At 38.1% G+C, this 20,647-nt stretch overlaps 1 protein-coding gene across 7 annotated transcripts in view; it reads right to left on the bottom strand.

Moving 5' to 3' along the window:
- Positions 1 to 20,647, bottom strand: part of LOC100119221 (multiple ankyrin repeats single KH domain) — a 490,846-nt gene that overhangs the window by 349,468 nt on the left and 120,731 nt on the right. For all 7 annotated transcript variants that reach the window (XM_031930209.2, XM_031930213.2, XM_031930215.2 and 4 more), the window contains 2 exons: positions 15,256 to 15,471; positions 4,031 to 4,555 (listed from right to left, as the gene is read on the bottom strand). In XM_031930209.2, the coding sequence (XP_031786069.1) occupies positions 4,031 to 4,555; positions 15,256 to 15,471 (741 nt within the window). The remainder of the gene's footprint in view (positions 1 to 4,030; positions 4,556 to 15,255; positions 15,472 to 20,647) is intronic.

Raw genomic sequence — 20,647 nt, 5'->3', positions numbered from 1 at the left:
GATAGATGGTTAGATAGGTGGCTCGCGCAATTTTCGATTGCGATTTTTACATTTTAGCTCTTTACTTGAAAACCGCTCGACAAAATCGTTTTAAATTTTAGCAGCAGATAGCTTTTTTTATAGTGAATCGCCAAATAAAATTTTAAAGCATTTGACTACATTGTTTACATATAATCAATCAAAAAATTTTCAAAAAAAAAAAATTGAAACCTTAATATCTTACGAACCATATGGGTTAGAAAGCTGTGCAAACACATAAAATAGGTACTTTTTCCTAAAATCTTAAGTGCAATAAGGCCTTTTTACTTTCGTAATCGAGGCAAAAAAAACTCATTTTTTTCAGGTTTTGATTTATTACTAAAAAAATAAGTAGTCACTGCAAATCACTTGCAATTTTAATGGAATATAGTTTGACACGTGACCCATCGACATAATTTTTTTTCGCGAGTTTATAATGATTAGTTTCAGAGATATGAATTAAAAAAAAATTACCGTTTTAATATTATCTTCAAAACAAAGCGGTCGATCCCGAGGGCCAAACGAGGAAAACTAGGTAATTTTATTCTATTTCAAATGCATTTTAGCTGAATTGTTTGTAACAATTGGATGATTAAAAAAACGCTAAATAATGTTTTTAAAAATCAAAAAATAGCCATAAAAAAATAGTTGTGAAAATAAAAAATAACTGTTTTCCCGAATTCATAATCCAAAAATAGATATTCATGTCAAATTTTATTGATATTGACGGAGTAGTTTCAGAAATATTACGGTACACACACCCACACCCACACCCACACCCCATCTACACCCACACTCACACCTACACTCACACACACGCACACACACAAAACACTTGATTTGAACTTCTAACAAACCAAAAAGTATTTTCTATAAGTTTTGACGAAACTCAAAATTTTACTATTACAAAGCTTCCTCTAGGAAGGAGCAAAATAATAGTAATTATTGATGCTTTTTTCTTTAATTAATATCCGAGCAATTAATGCTTGTATTTGTTTGAGAAAACATGGTTCCTGTTATTTTCTATATAACTTTAAAATATTCTTACCCTTACATTACTTTTCTAATAAAATAGTATTTGAAAATTCCGAATTCTAAAACTAGTCTTTTGATTGAGTGAACAAATCTCACATCTCTTGGGCTCCTGTGCTATATCAGCTGTCGCAGGGCTGAAAAAGTAGTTTCGCGTTCTTGTTGCCGTTTACGCTTATTTTCGGCGATAATTTACCGATAGTCGATAAAGCAGGGAGTTAGAGATGGTATCCATGGATGGTAAGTTATCGACAGAGAGAGAGAGAGAGAGAGAGAGAGAGAGAGAGAGAGAGAGAGAGAGAGAGAGAGAGAGAGAGAGCAGATGAGATTATGATTTTCACTGCGAGATGGAGTGTTGGTGAAGTGAAAAGCCAAACCGTGTAGATTTTGAGGTTAGATGCTGTGCGAAATGTTTAAAGCAAGGAAGGCGATAGAAAAGAATTGCAGCCTCCAGCAATTTATATGTCACCATAAAGGTTGCAATTAGGTGGGTGCGACTAACTAAGATCAGAAAAGGGCCCAAAGGCAAGATGCGGCAAAAAAGTGTAAAAAAAAGAGAAGACTAGCAGAGCTGTCAGTTCTATACACCAGAAAGAAAGAGAGAGAGAGAGTCCTCCTCCTCCTCTCTCTCCCCTTCCTTATCAGATACCCTACCGGATAAAGATGATAGTACCCTGTTCTTAGGTGGGACTATCTGGTTACGGAATAGTAGTAAGACTGTCGATTTTCACATACCATTCCGATGCTGCATAGTTTACCTAAGCGTAGGGAGCCCATGTAGTAAATGTCCCCTACACATCTCCGGCTACATACAAGCAGCTATCTATCATATTAAGGGGATGGCGACGCAAAAGCTTCGCAAATCCGCTACGGGGTATTTTGTATTTCCAAACTTCTAGAAAAACAGAGTCTGATCGAATTTTTCTTCCGGTAGAACAATTCATTAAACTTAACACTACGGCGCTACAGACTCGGTTTGACATTTTATTCAAACTTTATTCAAAAAGTTTTATGTAACAGAAAAACAGTGTTTTTCGGGACGACACCCCCTTAACCGCGATAGACGTTATTCATATGAGGACTCATGTGAGGACAAATATATTATGATAATTTTTTCAATATCTAAAAGATATTTCGCTAGGATAAAATAAGATGACAAAACGCAAATATATGATGCTTAGATCTTGAGGGTCACCGATGACGGGATTCAGAATCCGCGTATGGGAATCCATTTTTTGTCGATATCTTGTGAAGATGGGCTTTTCGTGAAAAACGGAAAATATGTTTGCCCCATACATAGAGCTCGAACATCGACTTTCCATTTAGGTAGTATAGCCAGATTTTTTAATTTTGAGATTGGGAATCCGTTTTTCGTTTTCTGAGCCTCTCACAAAAATATATGAAGCGCACTTCCTAGAGTTCGCCATCGGCAACGTAGAATACATAGACACCATCTACAAGCAATTCTCACGCCTAGACACCAAAAACTATGTAGCTGACTATCTAGATGCCGTCATCGGCATTATCGACATATCCAAAGAATTTAGCACACTTCTTGTGTTTTGTAATCCCCGAACAACTTATCATTGTAATTATAGATAATCGTAATTTACTCCTAGATAAAAAATAATTTTTTTTTTATAATGCATTCCTTAGATATTGTTATAGGTAACTTTAAAAACTCGATCAATATCTGAATACTTGACGTATTTATTTATCTATAACCTCTAATTGAAACGTGCCTGCAGTATACATTTTCACTCTTGCCCGGTTTACGTCTAGAATTAGCTGATATTCTTTCCTTGATTTTCGCAAATAATTCTTGCTGGTTTCTACTCTATTGACTAGAACTTATCGACAATTTTTTTACCAGAGATCTGTATTTGAATTGACCATGAACCTAATAATATTTATGATTATTTCGCTCAGATAAAATAATGTTAAAATGATGGATGCATTAAAAAAAATAATATTGGAAACCTGTGGGCAAAATTTAAAAAGAACTAAAAATGCAAGCAATGCTTGGATATACATTTGGAACCATATATATAAAAATTACAATTATAAATATGCTTATAACACTACGTGGCATAAATCCGTATATTGCAGCACTATTTACACTAAATCTGCACTTTAGTCAAGCCTATATGTGACTTAAGTAGTTTATTATGGCACCATGCATATTAATTACCCTTCTTATGCTTGAGTGCTAACTTTTTTCTGTGATATCTAGTATGAGTACCTTCAATTTTACTGTGCTGAAACCTTAATTATCCCTGCTGGCCCATTGTGGCACTCGGTGCAATGTTTTGTGAATTTGTTCACTGTCCGTAGGATTCCAAGTGCACATATGGTTCTTTTGGGATCAGATTCAAGGAGAATACTTTTTACACCTGCAGTTTTGGTATGAATGCAGGGATTTTAATTTGAATGTTTAGAAAATATTTTATACCCAAAAAGGTGACATAATAAGAGAAAAAAAAAAGAAAAATTCAGTATTTTCATCGCCAAACCATTTCTAAGCATTCAAATCAAAATCCTTGCATTCATACTAAAACTGCAGGTGTACAAAGTATCCTCCTGAAATTTGAGTCCAAAAAAACCACGTGTACAGTTGGAATCCTAGGACAGTGAAAAACTTCACAAAACATTGCACCGAGTGCCACAATGGGCCATCAGAGGCCATAAATAAGGTTTGGGCACGGTAAAGTTAAAGATATTTATATTAAATATCACGTAAAAAAATTGTAAGTGATTTACTGTAGTTTTGTCATTTTTACTTATAATTCTTTTTTTCAGGATCTAAAGATGTTGTGTCCCCTTAAGTTATCATTTTCCTTTTTAATGTGACAAAGCAAACTTCGTGCTTGTGCTTTACTCAGATTAAAAAAAAATATATCAGATTTAATAAGCATATGTTTGCAACATTAAATTATTTCTACGATGTTAAATTACTTATTGCTATATGATTCAATATTACCTGTAATTCTTCCAATATCTGTTGTTTGTGCAAAATCTGCTCGTGTCTAGAATTTTTTCGACACTCATTGCTTACTGCAGGATTTGACACTGGAGAAATAAAACTCATATTTGGTTCCGAAATCCCAGAATAATTTGCATGACTTTGATCAAGAATATTAGTTTCTTCATTTAAAATTCCAGTAGGTGTTCGTGACGGTTGACTTCGAACTTGCTGAGCTTCTGCTGAAGTAAGCGTAACATCAATTACATTTGATACAGATCTATTTTTCCGTAACAGAGATTTTTGACTATTATGTTTAGGTAAGATTGTTTGAGTTTGGTTTGATTCTACATTTTGTTGGTTTTGCATCTGTTGCTGTGGTTGTTGAGATAAAACTTGAGTAGTTTGTGAATTAGATAATAACATGGATGTTGACGTATTTTGAGTAGAATTCATCATAATGCTATGAGGATAATCGAGTAAAAGTTGAACAACGCTTGTATGGCCACCTTTTGCTGCTTCAATTAACATTGTAGAGTTATCCTATAAAAAAAAATTAAACAGATATAAAATTTTCTTAACGGTGTCGACAGAAATGATAAGTCTCCTCAGCAAAAACTTATTTTTAATCTATCAATCTCCCCGATACATATTGTGTGGAGAAGGATGATTAGAAGACGTACATGGCTCAAAAAACGTAGTTAGTTATTAAGGGCACTTCTTTAAGCACCAATAAAAATAAACAACGTAACGTTAAGATAGCTCTCGGATCATTTTTTATTAAAAAATCAAATTAATTTTTTTTTGCTTCAAAAATTCTCAGTTAATTGGTGCAAGTGTTTTTAATTTGGAAAAAGACTTTAAAGCTGAAAATTCTAAAGATTTTGAAATTTAAAGTCATTCATTCAATGTTTTATTAAATTTTACTGTATTTTGATATATCCAGTGAATTATACATAGTGTGCGTTTGTATATGATAGAACTAATCTTTGTAGTATTATATAAATAATAATGAATCTCGTCATATCTATCATTTTTTACGAAATGTCACTTAGTAAAATGTCGCTTTGGCGAAATACCGCATTGGCAAAATGTCGGCTTGGTGAAATGTCTTTAGCTGAAATGTCCTCAGGTGAATAGTCGTTTGGTGAAATGTTGTGTATCTCTGAAATAGTTCTCTAAATAAATGTCAGATGCATTATGTGATTTTTCTGTAGGATAAAGATAGTTAAACCTTTTATTATTTCAAGCTTTGAATACCTTTCTCTTGCAAAAAATCGCGGATAACTTTATTAACATTATGCTTTCTTCAAGAGATGTGATTTAAAGAATCGTTTTTCTTAAATGAAATGATTTGAAGCTTTTAAATAAATATATTAAAAACTTAACACATACTTATGATAACATTGTACATGACCACCATGCTTATAAATTTTAGAATGCGTGAATCGACACACGATGTGAAGATAACTACTAAACAATTTCAAAACACACACACACACACACACATATATATATATATATATATATATATATATATATCATGGACTCTTAAATGTCGTTTCATTTACTTTTATAATTATTCTTACATCATTTTTATAAACAGTATTTAAAACACTTTTTAAAAGCTTATATTTTTACAATTATGAACAGCTCCGAACAACTAATGAAAAGTTCTATTTTGTTAACAAATAAAATTTAAGTATGTATTGTAACCGGATTTTTGGGAACTAAATTGCACGAAAGTAGAGCGACAAGGGTGATTTGACCCAATATCCCCGAGATCTCAAGGTGCATGCTCTACCACTGAGCCAACTACGCACTCATGTACACTTGGCGGTTAGGTATTTTTGCGGAACGTTTTTGAAGTGACGCAACCTGATTAATTAATTCTAAATTGAGAGCTCTAATTAGAGCAATTAAAAAAACTACGGATGGTTTGTAATAATTAGCAAAAACAATTGTTTTTCAATTTTTAATATTGAAAATAAATTTTAAGAAACACGTCATTTTTGTCAATCAGCTCAAAAATCTGATCAGTTCTTTGTTAGGATATACTTGATGAGCCAGTAAAGTTTTAGCAAAAAGTACAACTGCATTCGAGAATTATAATAAAAAAATGTATCAATGTTTTAATAAAAAAACGTATTTTTAAAAATACACTTTATCTTTGTGATTTGGCTTTAAAATTTAATCAGTTCTTTATTAGATCATACTTGATGAGCAAGTAAAGTTTGACCGAAAAATATAAAAGCGTTAACGAGTTATCATGGTAACCATTTTCGCGCACACACGTACATACGTACATACATACATACATACATACATTTTTCAAAAATCACTTTTCCTGACTCAGGAATCTCGAAAACATGTTTTTTTTTGCTATATGTGCTAAGATAAAATGACAGTTAAAATCGGCTCTCCCAAAAAATATCTGAATGCGTATTACAAAAACTAAAAATTTACTCGACATTTTCATATTTAGGTATGTATTATTTATGTAATGATATTAAATAATTTGATGTATCATTATTAAATATACTGTTAAATATTAGATGTACACTCGATGGTAAATAATTCTTGTGGAACGTTTTTGAAATGTTCCAATCAGATTGCCAGATTGATAAATTGTTCATCAATATAAGTATGGAAAATGATGTAATTTTATACAAAGATCAATTAATTTAATTATCATTTTATTTAATACTTATCTAAATAATTAAATAAGTCGGAATTTATAATACATTTCGATATAATGTGCGTAAAATGCACTATTACGCAAGCTTCGCGTACGTTCAAGCACATTTTCTGCCCCTCGCATCGAAAATTAACGTTCCATACACATGCGAAAAGTTGATTTTTGAAATTCTATAAGTAGATAAAATTCAGTTCTCAATAATCAAAAAACACTTTATTGATTGTGGAATCACTATGAGTTTCTCGCCTAAAATTTTCATGTCTAATATTTTAAAATCCTGTTACAATGCCGCTACCCTAAGCGGGTCTTGGGCGTTGTCGTCCAGATCGGACGGGTGGGTGCCTATCACCACTACACAGCACGTCCTCAGGTTGCGGATAGAGGAACAGCCCCTGAGAAAGAGGTTAGCTGCGAATAAATTGAATAAGCAACCGCGGACAGCCGATAGGAACAGGCGTGGGTGTGATGAGCCCACACTGTCGAACGCATTCATCTAGAAACGCTACGCAAGCACCACAACAACAAAAACACTTCACATTATTTCTTATCTCTCAATCTATCTCTTTCCCCACACATTACAAAAATGGGCAAAAATCCTGCTGCCGAGGAGGATGCGGGAGCGATGACAACTGCCCCGAAAGGGGATGTGTAGAATGATTCGTCACCTGGTCTTACGCGGTAACGATGCCAGCGAAGGCGCGCTGCCTTGCAGGGGGCGTTAGGATGCGAGAATGAAACCGTAGTGTGTCTGACGACGAATTGACACTGTCCTCGTCAAAGTCGGAAAGCTCTCATACTTAGTTCTAGAGAGGTATGGGGGTTATCACCTCTAGAACGGTGGACTCACCTGCGATCGGAACAGGATCCGAAGCGCGCGGGTTTAACATAACATCATGGCTCAAAAAAATCAAATCCGAACCAAAAGGGACTTAAGGGTCGGAACTTGGAATGTTCGCAGTCTATACAGAGCAGGTGCGTTTAAAGAACTCGTAAAGGAAGCTGATAGGTACAATCTAGATTTGGTAGCAATACAGAAAACGCCGTGGCCAGATGGCGGAGTACTAGCATCGGGTAACTTCACGTACCTGTATGGGGCCGGGAGTGGGGGATCTCTAGGCACCGCATTTCTTGTAAGCAAAAGCATCATACATTCGGTTAAAAGTTTCAAATCCGTCAATGATAGGCTCTCGTACATCATTATCGAAGAGGAATGGTATAAATATGTATTTATTAATGTACACTGTCCTACGGAGGACAAAGAAGAAGAAGCTAAGGATCTCTATTACGAAACTTTAGAGCAGGTAATCGACCAGTTCGCGTCTTACGACACAAGAATAGTATTAGGCGATTTCAATGCTAAAATAGGTAGGGAGGAAATGTTTAGGCCTACTATAGCTAAGGAAAGCCTGCACGAAGCCAGCAATGATAACGGTATTAGGGTCATAAATTTCGCGGCAGCAAAAGATCTTATAATCAAAACTACGTGTTTTAAGCACAAGAACATACACAAGGCAACGTGGACATCGCCGGACGGGGCCACACAGAACCAAATTGATCATTTCCTCATTGAAAAAAGGCGTCATACTAATGTTCTTGACGTAAGGGCTTACAGAGGGGCAGATAGCGACTCGGACCACTTCCTAGTAGTAGCCAAATTAAGAGCTAGACTAGTAGCGAATCAAAATAGTAAGCGAGCAAACAAGGTAGAAAGCTTCGATATTGAGAAACTACGAGATAGAACAGAGCGAATTAGGTACCAGATAGAAATTAATAACAGGTTTCAGGCACTTGAAGAAGCAAACACATCGCCGGAAGGGAATGACGAACCGAATAGCTTATGGGGGGACATCGAAAAAACGGTAAAAGAGGCCGCGAACAAAGTACTGGGTAAAAAGAAAAAGCCAAAGAGCAAACCATGGTTTGACGAAGAGTGCAAACTCTGGTTTGAAAGGCGCAAAAAGGCTAAATTAGATAGCTTACAAAATAGAAGCGATAGGACCGTAGAAGAGTATTCTAACGTAAGGAAGCAGACGAGCGCGATCTACAGAAATAAGAAGCGTGAGTATCAAAAGAATCTTACTAGGAGACTAGAAACTAACAGTAAGGAAAATAACCCCCGCGAAATGTACAGAGGGATTAACGCCATCAGAAAGGGTTTTAGGAGTAGAGCGCAATTGATGAAGGACGAAAACGGGGACCTCGTAACAAACGACAACGAATTACTGTCGCTGAGGAAAAATTATTTCGATAAATTATTAAACGTGCACGAAAATAGCGAAGAATTAGGGGACGAAATTCACACTGCTGAACCCCACGTGGAGGAACCGAGCTACCAAGAAGTAGAGGCCGCGATTAAAAAACTAAAAAACAATAAAGCAGCGGGAAATGACTCTATACCAGCTGAGTTACTCAAATATGGGGGCGTCGAGCTCACTTTCAAAATCTATAAACTAGTATGTGCCATCTGGAAAAATGAAACAATACCCGAAAATTGGAAGGAATCTATCATTATACCGATTTTTAAAAAGGGGGATAAGACAGACTGCAATAACTATAGGGGTATTTCACTTTTAGCAACGTGCTACAAAGTTCTGTCAAACGTAATACAAGCTAGACTCACTCCATTCGCGGAAGATATAGTAGGAGATTATCAGTGCGGATTTCGGCGCAACAGATCGACGAGCGATCAAATGTTTACCATAAGACAGTTGTTAGAGAAAAATTGGGAATTTTGCGAAACCATACACCAACTATTTATAGATTTTAAAAAAGCGTACGACTCTATTAAGCGAAGCAAAATGTATCAAATTCTAGTACTTCTCGGTGTACCGAAAAAACTCGTGAGATTAATTAAAATATGTCTGAACGGAAGCACGGGAAAGGTCCGAGTAGGCGGTAATGTATCAGAACCCTTCATGATACGCGATGGTTTAAAACAAGGGGATGGGCTCTCTACGGTGCTGTTCAACTTAACGTTAGAGTATGCCGTTAGCAAAATGCAGGTTAGCCAGCTGGGCGCAACGCTTAATGGAACAACGCAGATACTAGGCTACGCAGATGATTTGGATATACTGAGGGATTGTAGGGAAACGGTAGCAAGAAACGCGGAAATCCTCATAAAAGCGGTGGAGTATACAGGGTTAGAAGTGAGTGAATCAAAAACAAAGTACATGATTGTGGATAAGCTAGGCATCTGCAGAGGGGAGGAAGATCTCAGAGTTGGGAATTTTACTTTTGAAAAGGTTAGCGAATTCAGGTATCTGGGTACGACCATAAATGATAGAAACAAGATTAATGTTGAAATAAATAAGAGACTCCATTCGGGTAATGCTTGCTTCTACGCCGTGAGTAATTTACTTAAGTCGAGGCTGTTGTCTAAAAACGTTAAAATAAGAATATACAGGACAATAATACTGCCGGTGGTTCTGTACGGGTGCGAAACGTGGGCTCTCACTAAGCAGGCGGACAACCGTTTTAGGGTATTTGAAAATAAAGTCTTGCGAAAAATATACGGGCCGCAGAAAGATGAGGAAACCGGGGAATGGAGGAGACTACACAATGATGAGTTACACAATCTGTACGCGTCACCAAATATTAACAGAATAATAAAATCGCGCAGATTGGGATGGGCAGGGCACGTAGCGAGAATGGGAGACGACCGTACGACAGCGCGTGTCATGAAGGGCAGGCCGATGGTAACGCGACCTGTAGGTAGACCTAGACGTAGATGGGAGGACAACGTAAAAGCGGATCTAGTAGAAATAGGACGGGTGGGTGTCGATCGGAGAGGTTTATCTTGGGTGGGGTTGACACAAGATAGGGCAGCGTGGAAGGCTTGCGTAGATGAGGCGATGAACTATCGAGTTCCAAATACCATGTAAAAAAAAAAAAAAATATTTTAAAATCAAAATATTTCTCAGAATGCTTCAATGCATCTATTTTCGAATACAGTACATTATGACAAACTTTTTAAGAGTATTTTAGAAGTAAACCTAATAGAGCAGTATACCTAATAGTAGAGATCTCGTTTGAGATTTATCAATAGGGATGACTATAGATAATTGATAAAAACGTTGAAATATTAAAAATTCACATCAGGTTGGGATGTACAGTCGCATGGCTCGCGGGAATATATATATACAGGGTGACCCAATTTAAACGGGCACCGCTCATAACTCGTCAGGGACAGCCACAATCGAAAAAATGGTAGAGACCAAAGTTGTAGGATATCGAAGGGGCAACCCGATGGTGACCTTGGATTTGACCTTGAACGCGTTTTTCAATGTCATTTGAAGGTCAACTTTGGATTTTTAAATAGGAACCCCATTCTTTTATTGCGGGAATGGAAAGAGCGGTAAATTTTACGTTCAGAATGGTATGTTCGGTTGCGGCACTGAAGGTCATCTCAATGTCCTGCAGCCAGAATGAAACCCCGCCTATGTAATTCCTCTAGCAACGCCAAATTAAAAAAATAATATTTTTGGCGGAAGGCCGAGTGTGAGACTCTTTCGACAATTTTCGGAGGCTATTTTTATTTTTGCAAATCGAAAGTTCGGGCGGCAGGTACGGCGCGGGGCCGGGGCGCCTGCTTGAAAATCATTCGTGAGTTAAGCGTCGTAGGGGAAGGTTCGACGGAGTCGCGGTGGCAAGACTGAGCGCGGGACTTATTTTAAAAGGCTTATTTCGGGAGCCATTTTTATTTTTCGCACATCAGGAGTTCGGGTAGGTAGGTGGCGACCACCTAGAGGAGTCATTCGCAAGTTAACCGTCGGAAGGGATCATTCGGGGAATAGCGAGACTTATGTTTGGACGCTAGCGAGGGCTCATTTGCGTCTTGGCCGCTGGACAGAGAACATCTAAGAAGGGATTTCATCTCGGATACAAAGTAAAAGTAAAGTTTGAAAAAAAATAATTTGACCTTGAAATGACCTTGTAGGACTGGCTCAAATTCGAGGTCACAATTCTCCCCCCCCCCCCCCTATACAACAACTTTGGTCTCTACCACTTTTTTTTAATTTGGCGTTGCTAGAGGAATTACATAGGCGGGGTTTCATTCTGGCTGCAGGACATTGAGATGACCTTCAGTGCCGTAACCGAACATACCATTCTGAACGTAAAATTTACCGCTCTTTCCATTCCCGCAATAAAAGAATGGGGTTCCTATTTAAAAATCCAAAGTTGACCTTCAAATGACCTTGAAAAACGCGTTCAAGGTCAAATCCAAGGTCACCATCGGGTTGTCCCCTCGATATCCTACAACTTTAATCTCTACCATTTTTTTTAATTTGGCGTTGCTAGAGGAATTACATAGGCGGGGTTTCATTCTGGCTGCAGGACATTGAGATGACCTTCAGTGCCGCAACCGAACATACCATTCTGAACGTAAAATTTACCGCTCTTTCCATTCCCGCAATAAAAGAATGGGGTTCCTATTTAAAAATCCAAAGTTGACCTTCAAATGACCTTGAAAAACGCGTTCAAGGTCAAATCCAAGGTCACCATCGGGTTGCCCCTTCGATATCCTACAACTTTGGTCTCTACCATTTTTTCGATTGTGGCTGTCCCTGACGAGTTATGAGCGGTGCCCGTTTAAATTGGGTCACCCTGTATATAGTCGCGCACAGTCCTTACGGTCAATTGCCGACCGAGCGGCCCGCTTTGTCCATGTGTTCAGCCGTTGTTGACGTTCGGTCACGTGAGTCTCAGTCCTTTTGGTGGTGTCGGAATTCGGCCCTGTCGTGTGATTGCCCCTTTGGATGTAATGCAGTTTGGTCTCGTCCAAAGGGATACCTGGATCTCCTTACACATTATATATTATATACATTATATTAAGCATGAACACTTTTTCCCCGGTTTTCCGGTTCTTCGGTCCTTTGGGGTCACACTATCTATTTTTCTTAATTTTATTAGTATTAGAGTGACCTCTTTGTAATTTGCATCTCATTTGAACGTCTTAATAAAATTAAGAAAAATAGATAGTGTGACCCAGAAGGATCGAAGAACCGGAAAACCGGGGAAAAAGTGTTCATGCTTAATATAATGTATAATATAATATAATATAATGTATAATATAATATAATGTATAATATAATATAATATAATGTATAATATAATATAATATAATATATAATATAATCTGTAACTGAGGTTTTTGTGCTACCCCAGTTATGGTGCAATCTCTCGCCCGGGGCTTGGAAAATGACCCGGTGGCGCCAGGCGCTCCTCGTGAACGCCAGAGTCTCGCGACTCTTTGTGTCCCGGCGCGAGGGTTTTTGCACGTAGTTTGCTCGGCTAGCTGCAGCCCCGAAAAACGGTAAGAAGAGAGGGCGGTTCGGGATAATAGAGACACGTGGTTTATCAGACGGAACTGTATATTCTCAGTAAATTCTTACAACTTATAATCGACTCGTACAACTTGCTAAGATAACCTGTGAACAAAGGCAACTCCGACAAGCAAATACCCGTACACGAAAAATATCACGCGGGACTCGCACGCGTCTCAAGGCTCAAGAAGCAACCAGATCACACACGCTTGCTCGCACTTTTCGTCACTTACTCACTCACACAATAACGTCGCGCGCGAATTCCGCAAACGCCGAACGACTTATCCTAGAATTGCCCGATCACCTTACGCCTCGTGCGTCCAAGTGTCGGCGCCAAGTATTAACCTACGTTTTTACAAAATTACTCTGCACTTCTATCATAAAAATCCTTAATTCTACACTTCGCTTATTACTGTAGACAACACAATATTTCGACGGAACACAATATAAAGAGATGAAGACAGCGATCCGGAGGTAACTAACGCGTACGCGAGATAACCTTTTCGTTCGCGGAACCGAACGTGGAACTGCCGTTCACCCGCGAGAAGGATACGACCGGAGAAAACGGAAAACAATTCATTGACCTTAAATCCTTCTAGCTGGAACACCGGGTTGAAGTTGAGGCACGTCCGTTCGGGAGCAGTCGGCGCAGGCGAGTGCCGGCTCGAGCACTCGCGGCTCGCGGCCGCCATTCTGCTCTCCCTAGCTGCCGTACCGCGTGCGTGCTGATTGGTCAACGCGTCGCGGCCCGACGACCCGCTCGCTCGCAACACTATTGGTTCACGCGCCGTTGCTGAGTCGCGCGGTCGCGCGTGCGCGCAGATAGCCCTGCGGACACGATGTCGAAGCAGATAGCCGCGAAAAAAATATCAAATTCTCGTAGCACACAGACAGCCTTTCACCCGCAGACAACCAAGATAACTCTTGACTGCGGAACCCGTAGTGACTCCCAATGCCCCTTCGTCAGGGCCCTTGACTCGGGCGGCATCTGTCACTACGAACGCGAGACGCTGTAGTTTTTGTTCCTAGCGTTCGTGCGGGCGAGCTGCCATCACGCTGGTCCTGCTGCATCAGACGCTCACGTAGGTAGACCTCACGAAGGGCTCCGCCACCTGCATCGACTGTCTTACGCGGGGCCGACTTGAACGACCTGTCGAGGTGAAAGGTCGCTGCTACTGCGCGAACGTCGCTCGTCGTCTCCTCGCATCTCTCACTCACGAGTCGGCGACGTGCGTTGTCCTTTTCGTCCGTCGGAGCCACTGCTCCTCTCTCGTTGTTCACTCAAAAAATAAACGACGCACTTTGACACGTTCACTTTCTCATTCACACAGGTAGCCTTGATACACTCTACCCCGACTGCGTCGAACGTCGTTGTTACACGGCGAAATTTTGCCGTGTTACAAATCACATAAGTAAACGCACTGTAAAAGGGGTTCAATTGAGATGCGAATTACACTCTAATACTAATAAAATTAAGAAATATAGATAGCGTGACCCTGAAGGACCGGAGAACCAGACAAAAAGTGTTCATGCTTTATTTATATAAAATATGGTATATTATACGTATGGGTGGTTCTCTGTGAAATCGAAGATGACAATTTTATTTTGCCCAAACTGTATATATATGTTCTATATGTTGTACCTGATTCCCAAAAAAGTTTTTATAAAATGCATAAGACTACCTACCCTATACGTAGCTACTTCTAAAAGAATAATTTTTAATTTAAACAAAGAAAATAATTTTTGACAATTTATGTCAATAAAGTTACACGCATTAGAAGTAGGTATGTAAGTTTATGCATTTTGGCTTTGATTTTATGTTGCCTTCCTTCGGTTTGCTAAGGTGAATTTCTAATAAAAAAACTCCGAACAACAGTAGTTGCGTATCGGGTAGCTGGGTTTATGCATTTTGGTATTGATTGTATTCCGCGTTCTTCCGATATGCTTCTGCATTTTTCAATCAAATTTTTGCTTATTAAAACTCGCTACGTGTAAGGTACGGGAGTTTGCACATTTTGGTTTTTAATTTTTCCGCCTTCATTCGGTGCATCGACGTCTTTTAAGTAAACGTAAAAAAAGACGTTATACCAAATAATATATTTGTATCTGAAGTCAAGTGCTTTGTGTATATAATAGCCAGCTGCTTCTTATATATAATATAAGGGCAAAATGTAAAATTTTGTGCGATTATTTAAACAATCAATGAATAAATAATAACTTGCCTTAAGTTTATGGAATGGATCGGCTGACTGAGAGAGTAGCAATTCGACAACAGCAAGATGTCCTCCGGCGCAAGCCAAAGAAAGAGGAGTGTGGTCATTGTTAGTAGTTTGGCGATTTACATCTGCACGTTTTGATATTAGAAATTGGACTGTACAGAGATGTCCAGCTCTGCAAGCTTTCATAAGTGGCGTTCTTCCTCCTTCTGATTCATGTTCCTGTTCAACATGATAATTTGTTTAATAAATTCATTACATTGTTATTAATAAATAACCAATATTGTATATAAAAGATTTGATCAAAATATACGGTAACGAATAATGTTACTAATAATTTTATAAATTATTCTGGATACCAAGACAGTACGAGATTTTATTAAAATATTGTCTTGGTATGAATGAATATCGTAAAAAAGCAGTATCGTCTTGTAATTGCCAACATTCGGAAATCAAAGTATTTTCTTGTCTCGGTATTGGTATTTGCCTATACTGGGTCCCGCGAGATAGCGCTACTGCCGCGTCTCAAAGTTATACCTTAGTCACGTGATAAGCCAGCTCTAGCAACTGTTGAGTATCCCTTAATTAAACAATTTCTTCTAAGCCAAATTTTCTGGGCATTCCTAAAGATCTGGAATGTTTTTTAATATTTAATAACTTTACAATTAACAGTAAAATTCAATGCGACATAAGATTTTAGGTTATGAACTATCTGTTTTAGACGTTTTGGTATAACTTTAAGTACAAGCTCTGCCACCAGCTGAACCACTTTCACCAGAACAGGCAAATAGACCTCGCAATTCTACACAGTGGATAACATATCTTTAATACCAATTTACACATCAGTATCGAACACCATTTAAGGGGACACAACACCTTTAAAACCCCAGAAAAATCGATTTTATTTATTCCTTATTTTGACGGGAAATGTTCCGTAGAACACGTTCCTGAAACCCGTTTATGAAAAAAAAAAAAAAAAATCCCGCAAAGTTATAAGCAAAATACTAAAACAAAATTTTATCATTTTTTTGTAAAATAGCGTATTTTTCATTTTTTGTCTAATACGACTCATAATTTTAGGTTTTATAAATCTAGCTTGAAAGAAATTTTTATTGTTAATATTGAAAATACTATTTTTTTACCGTAGTATATGCGTACATTATGCTCCGCATAATTATTTTAGTAAATAAATTTGAGCGTATTGATAAGATTTTTTTGCGTTATTTTCGAGATAAATTTCTAGTTTTGCTTCTTATATAAGGCACTGATCGGAACATAGGGACATTTATTTTAATTCGAATATCGCGCGCCCACGTGTTTGTGTTGACAGAGGAGTTGAAAGTGTGAATAAAATATTGTGTCCAATTTTCCTGCCAAATTATCTGTCAAAAATATTTTTGGCAAAAAAACTTTCGACGGCCGTAAAAGGTGTAATGTGTTGGGAGAAAAACAAGATGGTATCACAGTGTTTTTGCAGACTAATGCTGCAAAGAAAAAGAAAAAACAGACAGTACAGATCATTTTGTTTATTCAAGCATCATCAAAAGTTGAACGGCTCAAAAAACTAGAGCAGCTTGAAAAAATCCAGAAGAATGAGTTGGGGTATTTACAAGCGGAACGCGGAACTTTGCCCATACCTCTCCATAATATTACCTATAGCTCCGAGTTCAAGTTTTTTCGTAGACCTGTGTTGGGAGCACTAGCAGACCGCAAATGCCACGTCTAAAGTGTATGTATACACCTACGTCTTTTGCCAGGGAAGCAAAGAAAGCAAGAGGTTAATTGTGATTTTTGTTAGTGTAAGAAGAGATTTGTGTCATTGTCATCACTATGATTTAAAAGATCCCGATTTTGCAAATGTCCAGAACTAATTACGGCTAAAAACTGCATCGCTCAGATCTCAGCTTCTATTTAATCGATTTTAAGCTACCTAGTCTTGTTTGTAGATGTAATTGATCAGAAATAATTTTATCTGTCAAACGAAAAAGTACAAAAACTTAGAAGAATTATGCATAATTTTGATATTAAACCGATACATAATGTTGAAGAAAGCTATGTGCCAAAAAATCGTCAGCGGTTATTTTTTTGTGGCCTATAGGCATAGCAAGCTTTGTGCAAGTGGCCTTCCGATCCTGGAACTACAAGCACCATTGTTAAACAATACTTCCGTGGGGCCTGTTTTTTAGCCTAGTTGGCTTCGCCTTTAAAGTTTGACATTTCCTTACATCCCATGTCCACCAATGATCAGGGCTACAGGATCAAACTCGTCTTCTTCTTTCTGCAACGTCTGGTCGTCTGCTTCTTCCTGCATCATCCGGTCGTCTATTTCGTACGGCATCGTCCAGCCAACCTTTGGACAGCCTCTACCCTGACACCTCCATTCCTCTGCATCGGGTGGGAGAGTCTGGGCTCGACTCAATTACCAACGTTGCTCAGCATCGGTCTAAGAAGCACTTAATCGAGAGTTCTTCCTATCTATTTTCATTATAAATCTTAACTTTAATACCTACGTTCCTCTACATAAGTGGAAGAGACTGAGCTCAACTCAGTAACCTTCATCGGTCTAAGGAGCATGAAGATGAAACTCTTTGGGCCTTTTCGGTGCTTTGATGCCTTGTTTGCTCGTCACTTCTTAGGCGCTTCATAACACAGTGCTCGAAGGATACTACGGTCATCCAATGTTCGCTCCATTGCAGCATCAGCTTGATGATGTTATGAGGCTTAATGACTTCTCCTAATGTTGCCTCAAACTTTTTCCTATCAATAGCGAACCGAGGGCATACCTTCATAACGTGTTGGGCATCCGTTTCTAAGTAAGGACATTCTGAAAAGGGTTGATTCGTTGTCTAAATGAAAACGGTGCCAATAGAATCTGAAGCAACCACGTTCCATGAATAATTGCGTAAGGTAGAAGTCAAGCTCGCCATGTTGTCTACCCACCTTAACTACAATGTTGCGCACTAGGTGGTATGTCCATCGTTCTTTGGTAGAAATATCCCACCTTCGCTGTCATGTTTTAATAGTGTAGAGGTGTTCGCACTTTCTTATTTGCGCTAATGTTGCATTATCATGTTTGCGTACACTATCCGACAGTCCCTGATACTGCTTATCACACACATGAATTAATAAATAATAACAATAATAAAATAATAATGTTTAATTTGTGTGTGTGCATGTGTGGTAAGTATGTCTGTGTTTGTATGTGCTTGCTTGCGTGCGTGTTTGCATGCAATCGTTTGCAAAAGTGTTCAATACTTATCACCTACACCAATCCATTTTTTATGAAAACATAATATTTATTAAGATTTAACAATATTTTTACTATATTAAGATTAAACATTTAACATATTTTCTTCATTTTTCTCCATTTTTTCTGGCTAGATATAAGGATAGCCTCCGCTTTATGGCTAGCAAGCTCTAGACCTGTCTAAATAAGCCATTAATGAATCATTCGAATAGCCTTGTTAGCAATTTCTGCCACTTCATCCATTTCCTTTACTACTACTACCACTGTGATGTCATTTATGAATCGTACGCCATCGCTCCTTTGGGTAGTTTTAGCCTTAATACTCCACCGTAGATACTATTCGACATTTGTGGACCTAGCACTGTCCGTTGGAGGATGCCTCCTGTCACTTTTTAAGCTTTTGTAAGATTATATGTATCGTAGAGTAGGATTCTCCTTCAGGTAGTGCAACATAATCCTGCTTACATACATAGGTACTTCCTCTATTTTAAAGCACCTCTCGTACCTTACTCCAGTTAGCCGAGTTTAATGCATTTTTAATGTCCAGTGTGGCGATAGCACATTACTTCTTTGATTTTCCTTTCTATCTTTTCCCTTTTATCGCTGATCGGGCAGTGTCGATCACTAAGCTCACATCATATAGAATAGAGTGATAATTCCTAAAGCCGTATTGGTGATCAGCTAGTCTACTTGATCCTTCTATGGCCTGGTCCATGCACACACAGATTATGCGTTTAAGAATCTTGCCCAAAGTGTCCAGCATGCATAGTGGTCTGTACTAGCGGGTGGCTTATCTACTTTTGGTAGCACCACAAGACGTTGTTTTTTCCAGTCCGTAGGAAACGTTCCTTCTTGAAGACACGAATCGAGTGGCGCGGCAGTACCACGAAGGCGAGTTTGAAAAGCAAACGAAGCCGCGGTGCCCGCGCTACTATTTACTTCTATGTTGGGGTTAGTATTTTTTATTACAAAGAAAGAAATGCGTTTCTTTGTTGTCTGTATATTTTGATTTATATCATGTTTTATTATGCCAAATTATGATTTTCAACAAAAATATTGATAAAAACAGCTACCTTTGATATAATACACGAGTGTGTCATTCACAAAATGCTCGAACCAAATCAAAAAATGTTAGGACCGTTAAGTTAGCCGCAAAAAGTGTTAGGACCGTGAAGTTGGCCGCACAGCTATATACAGATGGATATTACTTTCTCATCGGTTTTCTGCATGCTCGCTCACATGTAGTTTTTAGTGTCTAGGTGTAGAAATAATTCGAAGGGGGTGTCTAGGTGTACGGGGTGACCGATGACGAGGTCTAGGTGGTGCGCTTCGTGGTTTTTTGTGTCTAGGTGTAAACATAATTCGAGGGCAGTGTCTACGTTACAGGGGGGTCGATGACGAGGTCTAGGTGGTGCGCTCCGTGGTTTTTGGTGTCTAGGTGTAGAAATCATTCGAGGGTAGTGTATCAGAACGATCAGTGATTTCATTAAATAGTGATAAAAATGTCACAAAAAAGCCATGGTCAAAAGGTACAAAAGATGCTTATATTTTATTTTTAGAAGAAATATGAAATACTCAAAAAAAAAACTTACTAAAAAGGACTGGAATCTCTAAAAAAATTAACTTTTTAGAAAGTAAAAGGTTAAGCGAGTTTGATATATTCCGCAACGAAATAACAGATAAAAAAGAACTGAGATCAATCAAGCAAAGTCAAATTTATAATATTTAATCATAATGAAGCAACAAATTTTTTTTTGGTCAATAAAGGGCTTACTTAACTCAAAGTTGAATTATATAATGATCAATTAGGAACAACTCTCAAGATACTACGTCATAGATTTTCTTGCATAATGATTTTCCCCTACGATACAGGGCAAGTCCCGAAATAGTACGATGTTTCTCAAGAAAAGGGGGTTAAAATCAAAGCCTTTTCCGTTAGTTGAAGTGTTACCTAATGTTTGTGATAAACATGTGTAAAAGATGTTAGCTAAATATTGATTAACTGAACATTTAGTTTAGTTTTTACTAATAAAACGCCTTAAATAAGAAGTGTACACTGAAAAACCAGCGGTAGAAAACCTCTACCAAAAAGTAAAAAAGGAGGGCGCTGCTAGCCAAAAACTCAAAAAGGTGTTATACTTTGGAATTTTA

Source organism: Nasonia vitripennis (genome assembly GCF_009193385.2).
Source record: "Nasonia vitripennis strain AsymCx chromosome 4 unlocalized genomic scaffold, Nvit_psr_1.1 chr4_random0010, whole genome shotgun sequence".
In the NCBI taxonomy this organism is placed as follows: Eukaryota; Metazoa; Arthropoda; class Insecta; order Hymenoptera; family Pteromalidae; genus Nasonia; species Nasonia vitripennis.
Note: the sequence above shows the minus strand (reverse complement) of the source record. Positions and strands in the feature narration are given on the sequence as shown.